This window comes from Tamandua tetradactyla, chromosome 11 (genome assembly GCF_023851605.1).
Source record: "Tamandua tetradactyla isolate mTamTet1 chromosome 11, mTamTet1.pri, whole genome shotgun sequence".
In the NCBI taxonomy this organism is placed as follows: Eukaryota; Metazoa; Chordata; class Mammalia; order Pilosa; family Myrmecophagidae; genus Tamandua; species Tamandua tetradactyla.
In genome coordinates, this window is record NC_135337.1 from 28,716,825 (window position 1) to 28,727,498 (window position 10,674).

General features: G+C 42.1%; 1 protein-coding gene across 7 annotated transcripts in view; it reads right to left on the reverse strand.

Annotated features, from left to right (window-relative positions):
• Positions 1 to 9,503, reverse strand: part of SLC44A3 (solute carrier family 44 member 3) — a 119,311-nt gene extending 109,808 nt beyond the window's left edge. For 5 of the 7 annotated variants that reach the window (XM_077120191.1, XM_077120189.1, XM_077120188.1 and 2 more), the window contains exons 1-2: positions 9,381 to 9,503; positions 8,791 to 8,898 (exon numbers count right to left, since the gene is read on the reverse strand). In XM_077120191.1, coding sequence (XP_076976306.1) covers positions 8,791 to 8,898; positions 9,381 to 9,407 — 135 coding nt within the window. In that variant the 5' untranslated portion in view covers positions 9,408 to 9,503. The remainder of the gene's footprint in view (positions 1 to 8,790; positions 8,899 to 9,380) is intronic. The other 2 variants (XM_077120193.1, XM_077120190.1) reach the window with 1 other exon arrangement.
• Positions 9,504 to 10,674: the final 1,171 nt, after the last annotated feature.

Sequence of the window (10,674 nt, forward strand, 5' to 3'; positions counted from 1 at the left end):
CTCAACAACAAAAAGACAGCCAACCCAATTACAAAATGGGAAAAAGACTTGAACAGACACCTACCAGAAGAGGAAATACGGATGGCCAAGAGGCACATGAAGAGATGCTCAATGTCCCTGGCCATTAGAGAAATGCAAATCGAAACCACAATGAGATATCATCTCACACCCACCAGAATGGCCATTATCAACAAAACAGAAAATGACAAGTGCTGGAGAGGATGCGGAGAAAGAGTCACACTTATCCACTGTTGGTGGGAATGTCAAATGATGCAACCACTGTGGAAGGCAGTTTGGCGGTTCCCCAAATGCTGAATATAGAATTGCCATACGACCCAGCAATACCATTGCTGGGTATCTACTCAAAGGACTTAAGGGCAAAGACACAAACGGACATTTGCACACCAATGTTTATAGCAGCGTTTTTTACAATTGCAAAGAGATGGAAACAGCCAAAATGTCCATCAACAGAAGAGTGGCTAAACAAACTGTGGTATATACATACGATGGAATATTATGCAGCTTTAAGACAGGATAAACTTATGAACCATGTAATAACATGGATGGACCTAGAGAATATTATGCTGAGTGAGTCCAGCCAAAAACTAAAGGACAAATACTGTATGGTCCCACTGATGTGAACGGACATTCGAGAATAAACTTGGAATATGTCATTGGTAACAGAGTCCAGCAGGAGTTAGAAACAGGGTAAGACAATAGGTAACTGAAGCTGAAGGGATACAGACTGTGCAAGAGGACTAGATACAAAAACTCAAAAATGGACAGCACAATAATACCTAATTGTAAAGTAATCATGTTGAAACACTGAATGAAGCTGCATCTGAGCTATAGGGGTTTTTTTGTTTGTTTGTTTTTGTTGTTGTTGTTTTTTTACTATTATTACTACTTTTATTTCTTTTCTCTATATTAACATTTTATATCTTTTTCTGTTGTGTTGCTAGTTCCTCTAAACCGATGCAAATGTACTAAGAAATGATGATCATGCATCTATGTGATGATGTTAAGAATTACTGAGTGCATATGTAGAATGGTATGATTTCTAAATGTTGTGTTAATTTCTTTTTTTTTTTCTTTCCGTTAATAAAAAAAAAAAAAAAAAGAATTATACATCATGACCAAGTAGGATTCATCCCAGGTATGCAAGGATGGTTCAACATAAGAAAATCAATTAATGTAATACAACATATCAAGAAATCAAAGCAGAAAAATCACATGATCATCTCAATTGATGCAGAGAAGGCATTTGAAAAGATTCAACATCCTTTCCTGCTGAAAACACTTCAAAAGATAGGAATACAAGGGAACTTCCTTAAAATGATAGAGGGAATATATGAAAAACCCACAGCTAATATCATCCTCAATGGGGAAAAATTGAAAACCTTCCCCCTACGATCAGGAACAAGACAAGGATGTCCATTATCACCACTATTATTCAACATTGTGTTGGAGATTCTAGCCAGAGCAATTAGACAAGAAAAAGAAATACTAGGCATCAAAATTGGAAAGGAAGAAGTAAAACTATCACTGTTTGCAGACGATATGATACTATATGTCGAAAACCCGGAAAAATCCACAACAAAACTACTAGAGCTAATAAATGAGTACAGCAAAGTAGCAGGTTACAAGATCAACATTCATAAATCTGTAGCTTTTCTATACACTAGTAATGAACAAGCTGAGGGGGAAATCAAGAAACGAATCCCATTTACAATTGCAACTAAAAGAATAAAATACCTAGGAATAAATTTAACTAAAGAGACAAAAAACCTATATAAAGAAAACTACAAAAAACTGTTAAAAGAAATCACAGAAGACCTAACTAGATGGAAAGGCATACCGTGTTCATGGATTGGAAGACTAAATACAGTTAAGATGTCAATCCTACCTAAATTGATTTACAGATTCAATGCAATACCAATCAAAATCCCAACAACTTATTTTTCAGAAATAGAAAAACCAATAAGCAAATTTATCTGGAAGGGCAGGGTGCCCCGAATTGCTAAAAACATCTTGAGGAAAAAAAACGAAGCTGGAGGTCTCGCGCTGCCTGACTTTAAGGCATATTATGAAGCCACAGTGGTCAAAAGAGCATGGTATTGGCATAAAGATAGATATATCGACCAATGGAATCGAATAGAGTGCTCAGATATAGACCCTCTCATCTATGGACATTTGATCTTTGATAAGGCAGTCAAGCCAACTCACCTGGGACAGAACAGTCTCTTCAATAAATGGTGCCTAGAGAACTGGATATCCATATGCAAAAGAATGAAAGAAGACCCGTATCTCACACCCTATACAAAAGTTAACTCAAAATGGATCAAAGATCTAAACATTAGGTCTAAGACCATAAAACAGTTAGAGGAAAATGTAGGAAGATATCTTATAAAACTTACAATTGGAGGCGGTTTTATGGACCTTAAACCTAAAGCAAGAGCACTGAAGAAGGAAATAAATAAATGGGAGCTCCTCAAAATTAAACACTTTTGTGCATCGAAGAACTTCATCAAGAAAGTAGAAAGACAGCCTACACAATGGGAGACAATATTTGGAAATGACATATCAGATAAAGGTCTAGTATCCAGAGTTTATAAAGATATTGTCCAACTCAACAACAAAAAGACAGCCAACCCAATTACAAAATGGGAAAAAGACTTGAACAGACACCTACCAGAAGAGGAAATACGGATGGCCAAGAGGCACATGAAGAGATGCTCAATGTCCCTGGCCATTAGAGAAATGCAAATCAAAACCACAATGAGATATCATCTCACACCCACCAGAATGGCCATTATCAACAAAACAGAAAATGACAAGTGCTGGAGAGGATGCGGAGAAAGAGGCACACTTATCCACTGTTGGTGGGAATGTCAAATGATGCAACCACTGTGGAAGGCAGTTTGGCGGTTCCCCAAATGCTGAATATAGAATTGCCATACGAACGACCCAGCAATACCATTGCTAGGTATCTACTCAAAGGACTTAAGGGCAAAGACACAAACAGACATTTGCACACCAATGTTTATAGCAGCATTATTTACAATTGCAAAGAGATGGAAACAGCTAAAATGTCCATCAACAGAAGAGTGGCTAAACAAACTGTGGTATATACATACGATGGAATATTATGCAGCTTTAAGACAGGATAAACTTATGAAACATGTAATAACATGGATGGACCTAGAGAACATTATGCTGAGTGAGTCTAGCCAAAAACTGAAGGACAAATACTGTACGGTCCCACTGATGTGAACGGACATTCGAGAATAAACTTGGAATATGTCATTGGTAACAGAGTCCAGCAGGAGTTAGAAACAGGGTAAGATAATAGGTGATTGGAGCTGAAGGGATACAGACTGTGCAACAGGACTAGATACAACAACTCAAAAATGGACAGCACAATAATACCTAATTGTAAAGTAATCATGTTAAAACACTGAATGAAGCTGCATCTGAGCTATAGGTTTTGTTTTGTTTTTGTCTGTCTGGTTGTTTGTTTGTCTTTTTTTTTTTTTACTATTATTATTACTTTTATTTTTTTTCTCTATATTAACATTCTATATCTTTTTCTGTTGTGTTGCTAGTTCTTCTAAACCGATGCAAATGTACTAAGAAACGATGATCATGCATCTATGTGATGATGTTAAAAATTACTGAGTGCATATGTAGAATGGTATGATTTCTAAATGTTGGGTTAATTTCTTTTTTTTTCCGTTAATTAATTAAAAAATTAAAAAAATAAAAATAAATAAAAATAAATAAACAACTAAAAAAAGTTGACAGGGAAAAATATACAAAATTTAGAATATCAGGACCTCTTCTAGACAATACTATCTTTTTTAAATTCATTTTTAATTCATGATACATAACCACATACAAACACAAACATTTTTATCATATGATCATTCTGTTGTTATATATTCAATAAATCACACTATCATCACATAGTTGTATATTCATCATCATGATCACTTCTTAGAACATCTCCATCAATTCAGAAAAAACAATAAAAAGAAAACAGAAAAAAATTCATACATACCATACCCCTTACCCCTCCCCTTCACCGAACACCAGCATTTCAATCTACTAAGTTTATTTTAACATTTGTTCCTCCTATTATTTATTTTTAATCCATACGTTTTACTTGTCCGTCGATAAGGTAGACAAAAGGCGCATCAGACACAAGGTTCTCACAACCACACAGTCATACTGCGACAGCCATATCATCATCCAATTATCTTCAAGAAACATGGCCACCGGAGCACAGCTCCACATTTTCAGGCAGTTCCCTCCAGCCTCTCCATTACACCTTCACTAAACAAGTGATATCTATTTCATGCATTACAAATAACCTCCAGGATAACCTCTCAACTCTGTTTGGAATCTCTCAGTCATTGACACTTTATTTTGTCTCATTTCGCTCTTCCCCCTTTTGGTCAAGAAGATTTTCTCAATCCCTTGATGCTGAGTTCCAGCTCATTCTAGGATTTCTGTCTCACATTGTCAGGAAGGTCCATACCCCTGGGAGTCATGTTCCACGTAGAGGGGGAGGGCAGTGAGTTTGCTTGCCGTATTGGCCAAGAGAGAGAGGCCACATCTGAGCAACAGAAGAGGTTCTCTTGGGGGTGACTCTTAGGCCTAATTTTAAGTAGGCTTAGCCTATCCTTTGCAGGATTAAGTTTCATATGAATAAACTCCAAGACTGGATGCTTGGTTTATTGCTTTGGCTGTCCCCACTGCCTGTGAGAATATCAAGAATTCTTCACTTGGGGAAGTTGAATTTTCCCCCTCTCTCATCACTCCCCCTAGGGGACTCTGCAAATACTTCCCTATTCACTGTTAAAATTGCTCTGGGATTTATCTGGGCATCACTCTGGACAAACCTACAAAATCTCATGCCCTATGCAAGATTCCAAGCACTATGGGGTTCAATTAAGCTGTCCACATAAAGTTATATTAGGAAATGCACTAGCCAAAACATACATTTTAGACAACACTATCTTGCCATCATCTATAGTCAATTTTATTCAATTTCGTTAATGAATGCAGAATATCTGAAATTTAAGCTCAAACAATTATCCCATTAATATACTGTGGCAGGCCCCCTCAAGACTGAATATGTATCTTCCTATAACTGGTAGTATTGTATATTTCCCCACATAAAATACATAGGATATCATTTAATACTTGCCACTGACTGGCACGATCATTGCAGGAGAGAAGACACAGCACACCATTCAATAACATATAGTATCAATATCATATGCTGTAAAGGAGTATTTTCCCAAGGTCAAATATGTTTCAGATACTCTGCATCCATTACTAATATAGAAAGCAAAATAATCAACATTTTTCAAGTGCCCAGGGTGTGCAAGACACTCTGTTACTGGAGACACAAAAGTGAACAAAACCCAAGTCTTCGAGGAACTCAGCCAAGAAGAAAAGAAGGACTTATAAACTGCAGACCTCCATTGGGAAGGAGGCTTTCAGCTCCTTCTCCTCTCCAAGGGAAGTCCCTCCCCACTCCTCCAGCTCCTCCTCATTCTAGGTGGTCAGATTCCAGGATAAGTTCGCCTGTGCTAGTGGACATGGTCATTCATCTTTCATTTAAACGCTGTGGACTGGGTGTGACGCTGTGTGTGTCCACGGGGTTGTCAGGGTAAGCTGACCCAGCCTTGGCATGCTCTTCCAAGTGGCTAGTTGGAATGTGGTAAGATCCCAACATTGGATGTGGACTGAGCAGGAAGAAAAGGGGTCATTACTTTTTTAGGGTCATGTCCTGCCCTGAAAGCAGTGCCCCCTCCACCGGGGAGTTCTGCTTGCCACATACATTGCCAAAGCTGTCGTAGCCGAAAAGGAGTCTTGCCATCATCTATAGTCAGTTCTATTCAATTTCATTAATGAATGCAGAATATCTGAAATTTAAGCTCAAACAATCATCCCATTAACATACTGTGGCAGGCCACAGTATATTCACCCATGTAGTACCGTGCATACCTGATACACCTACATTATTGTGCATCATATGGGGTTGCAGTTGTGTGTTTGAAATTAGAACAAAGTTTTGATGGTCTTAAGTAGTAGTATTATGGCAGGGATTCATGTAGTACCATGTGTACCAGGTATGGTGGAGGCACCAAGGAAGTCACCATCAACTGGGCCTGAGGAGGTCGGAGAAATGGAGTCTAGAAAGCTGAGTAGGAAAGGGCAAGGTGGGAGAAACACTGGAGAGGTAAGTAGAGGCAGAGGTGGTCAGGACTTTAAGACATGCTATTCTACATGCTTGTTACATATATAAATAAAGGCCGGAGCTCTTTCTACTTGCAAGAGGTCACCCTGTTCATAATTTTGGTCCTGTGCCAGTTTGAAAGTATTATGTACCCCAGAAAAGCCATGTTTTAATCCTGTTTCAATTTTGTGGGAGCAGTCATTTCTTTCAATTCTAATTCAATACTGTAGGGCAGAAATCTTTGATTAGATTATCCCCACAGAGATGTGACATGCCCAACTGTGGTTATAACCCTTTAATCTGATGAAGATGTGACTCTACCCATTCCAGGTGGGTCTTGATGAGTTTACTGGGATCCTTTAAAAAAGGAAATATTTTGAAGAAAGTCAGAAACAATAGAAGTTTCAGAGAAAACACAGAGAACAGATGTAGACACTTGCAGAACAGAAACTTCAGAAAACAGAGGCATGGATGTTTGGCGATGCTTGGGGCCCAGCAGACGTCACCGTGAGATGGTAAACAAGCCAGAACCTGGAGAGAGCCAAGGGAAGCCAAGAGATGACAGCCAGCCCTGGAGAAGTAAAGTGAGGAACCTTCCCAGGAACAAAGGCTGAAAGCAACAGAGCCCAGAAGCAAGGGACCAGCAGATGCCAGCCACGTGACTTCCCAGCTGACAGAGGTGTTCCTGACCCATCAGCCTTTCTTGAGTGAAGGTAACCTCCTGTTGGTGCCTTTATTTGGATGCTTTTACTTCTTTAGAACTGTAAATTTGTAACTTATTAAATTCCCTTTTTAAATGCCATCCCACTTCTGGTATATGGCATTCTGGCAGCTTTCCAACTAATATAGGCCCCATGCCCCAAACCTCCTTTCTCCAATCCTAACTCAGGGCAGCACCACCAATAATAGTCCCCTCCAGCCTGGCAGTTCAGATTTTACACACACCTCTTCACTGGTCAGGACCCCACAAGACCTGGAAGCACAACAGTATGGGCAGAAAAAATGTTCCTTGCTTTGTTTTAAATGTCTGTGGTTATAAAATGTTGCAGGAGGTACCAGTCAGCCAAAGAAGGTCCGTCTCTCATTCATCCAACTTGACACAGTAAGGAGAACACTGGGACATTGGAATCCCCAGATTCATTTTGTCAACGAAAAGTAATTTTAAATGAAATGTAATTTTAATGAAGTCTGCAGCTTTCCGCTACCTCTCAGTTGGCTCATAATTCTCTAGGCTGTGCTGGGCCATCTACAACTTTCCCCAAGAAGCAACTGGGCTAAGAATTTGTAGTGTGGTACTAGGTGTGAACTTCAGAGAAGTGAGGGAAGACCATCACAGCATCAGTAACCCAAGGCCACAGCTGCCACATGCCAGGCAGGACCGTTGCTCCCTGCTTTTATAAAAGAGAAGACCCAGATAAAAACCCAAACCATCTGTGGGGAAGTTAAGCAGGAGGTACAGGTGCACCGTTTCTCTCGGCAACTAGAGGAGAGTTCCAAAAGTCACGGTCTAAGCAACACAGAACATTCTACTATGCCTTTAAAGTCATCAACCTTGCATTGTTTCTGCAACAAAGTCTGTCTCTGTGTAATCAACTGTAAAGTCAACAAGTGAACAAATGCCTTTTTTTTTACTTGGAAAGAGAAGCAAACACCATATCTCCAGGTCTATTCAAATTTAATTCTTTCAAGAAAGGTAATTACTCTCGGGTAACAATTATCAGGTTTTACAAATTAATCATTTACCATGCAGCAAATAGTTTGTCCCAAACTGGTAGGTATGACTCCATTAGTGTGGCCCCTGAAAAAGCGGAACGAGGCTTTTCCTGCTGTTTCCTACAACTTAAAATAAGCATTTAAAAGTGTCAAGATTCCAGGTTCTAAGAGAGTCTCCCAGGACTAAAAATGGTACAGCCTGATAAGGTCTACCAGCTGCCATACATACCTGGAAACTAGAGGGAAAAACCATTACCTAATTCACTAAAGGGGTTTATATTAAGGCTTCATTTACCTATTAGGTGCTAAATACAACAAACCAAGAGCATGCCTCTTAGGCTCAGCTAAAGTAAGAGTAATTCATTTCTAGGCTGGCTCTGGCTTTTCCTTTGTAAAGGCACAGCAAAAACTTAAGGAATTTTTCATTTTGGGGGTAAAAAGAACTTTCACTAAGTGAGACCAGAAAATAATAGAAGACACACTTTCCTTACTAGATAAGCCATTGCAAACAGTGATTCCTGAGTTCTTATTGAAGTCTTCCATTAGAATGTGGGCTGCAGAAATAAGACTGCCTCTTTAATTCAGAAAGCCTAGACGGTCCAGATACCAGAATTCCCAGGCCAACTGCTGTGCATTCCGGGATAATGACAGAAGTCTGTCATTACAACACAAACTTTAACCTGCTACCACTAACAGCTTCCCCGAGGGAGGCACCAGAAATGCGATTTAGATTTGGGGCTCGGTTATTTGAGCAGACACATGTGCAAACAGAGACAGACGCAGACACACATACACCAGCCTCTTCCCTGCCAAACACCTACACTTACCAAACCAGTCCAAAAGAGAAAGAACAGGAATAGCCATGTTGTATCTGTGCATTTCCTATAAACCTGGGGTCGCCATTCTCTTTGCCTGGGGGTCTTCTCTGCAGAAACCTTTCAGAGAAAGGAAGAGAAAGAAGGGCGAGGACTCAGAAGTGGGTTCCAACCTGGAAACCGAACTAGAACTCACTTCGAGACTGCAGAAAGTATCCAATCCCTTAATTATTATTATTATTTTTATTATTTTTTAACATGGCCGCCGGCAAGTCTCTTGGAGCCTTTGAAACACCTGCTCTGGGCGGGGCGGATATTAAAATCCCGCGTCGCCACGTCCTCACCTGGAGGTACACCTGAAGGCAGCCCCAAGCCTGTGCCACGCAGCGGGCGTCTCCTTCGCCTCCGCCCCAGCACCTCGGTGGGGCCCGGGGTCCTCCCCGCCGGGTGTCCCCCAGGGCACGACGAGGCCCGGGGCGGAAACTTTATTCCACGAGGGTTAGGGGAGGAGGAGGCGTCCCGGCGGGGCAGGTGCGTGCGCGCGAGAGCCGACCCTTCCCCCGGGGTCCCTTCCTTGGAGAGCCGAGGCTGCGGCCCCTTACCACGTACTCAGCGCCGAGGCACTGCATCCTTGCGCTCCGCGGCTGGGGCCGGAGACGGGGCGCGCGGCGGCCACCCGGACCGCCGGAGACGCAGAGCCGGGAGCGCGCAGGCTCGTCCGCGGCACTGGCGGCCACTGGGCCGGAAGGGACGTGGCGCCGCCCGGCGGTCACCCCGCAGCAACGGCCCGCCCCGCCGCCTCCCGAGCCCGACGAACTTGACCTTCCTGGCTGCTCAGGTTTGCTCTCCGGGGCATTCACCTGTGAGCAGGGAGTCTCGCCTTGTTCGGAACGAGCGGCCTGGGACGCTTCCCGGTTCGCTGTCCTCAACCCCGGTGCGCGGGAGCGGTTCTTATCATGCGTCTTTCGTGGATTGAAGCTCGGAGGTCCCGGGCTGGACCCGAGCAGAGCCAGGCTCCTCCACCACCGCTAGCCGGGGACCTCTGCCACTGCCATGGAGCAGAACATAGAATGTCTCAAGCAAATCCTTCCTCGGGTGTGCGAAAGGCTGGAGTGGTGTATACTTAGTTAACACACAAGAAGCTCTTACTATGTGCTTTGTTCTAACTGCTTTACTTGCGTTATTAAATAATAAACAAGGCACAAACTATGGTTATCCCCAGTCTACAGGTGAGGGAAACTCAGGTACAGGAAAGCTGCCATTTGACTCGCTGGAGGAAACACAGCTAGTAAACTGTAGAGAGTCAGGAGTTGAACCCAGGCATTCTCTATCCAGGAGCCTGCACTTACAAGCAATATACACTCTTTTTACTCTCAGCGTCATGCTGATGAGAGTAATGACCAACTTTGGGTGCTCATTGTGTGCCCAGCACACTGTAGGTGCTTTAGGTCCATATTAATCCATTTAATCTTCACAACAACCTTATTGAAGCAGGTGATAGTAATAGTTGCAATGTTGGGAAAACAAGTCACGGAGAGGCTATGCAACTTGCCAAAGCTTCCCAGCTGGTAGGAGGCCTTATGGTTGGGGTCGGGCTGAACCCTGTGGCTTCCTGTGGCTGCCGCACACACGAAGTGATGGATAGGAGGGGTAAGGAGTTTGGGTAAATGAATCTTGGTTTGCATTCTGGCTGAGCCACTTAGCATGACTGTGGGCAAATCATCAGCCCAGCAGAATCCAGTTCCCTCTCCTATAAAATGGAGAGAAGACCTACTTCACAAGGTTGTTGTGAGAATTAAAGAAAAGAGTCCAGCAAAGCACCTTATAGTGTCTTGCACATGTTGCACACGTGTTGACAGTTATAAAAATCATTCATGATAACATTTGAGAGTGAAA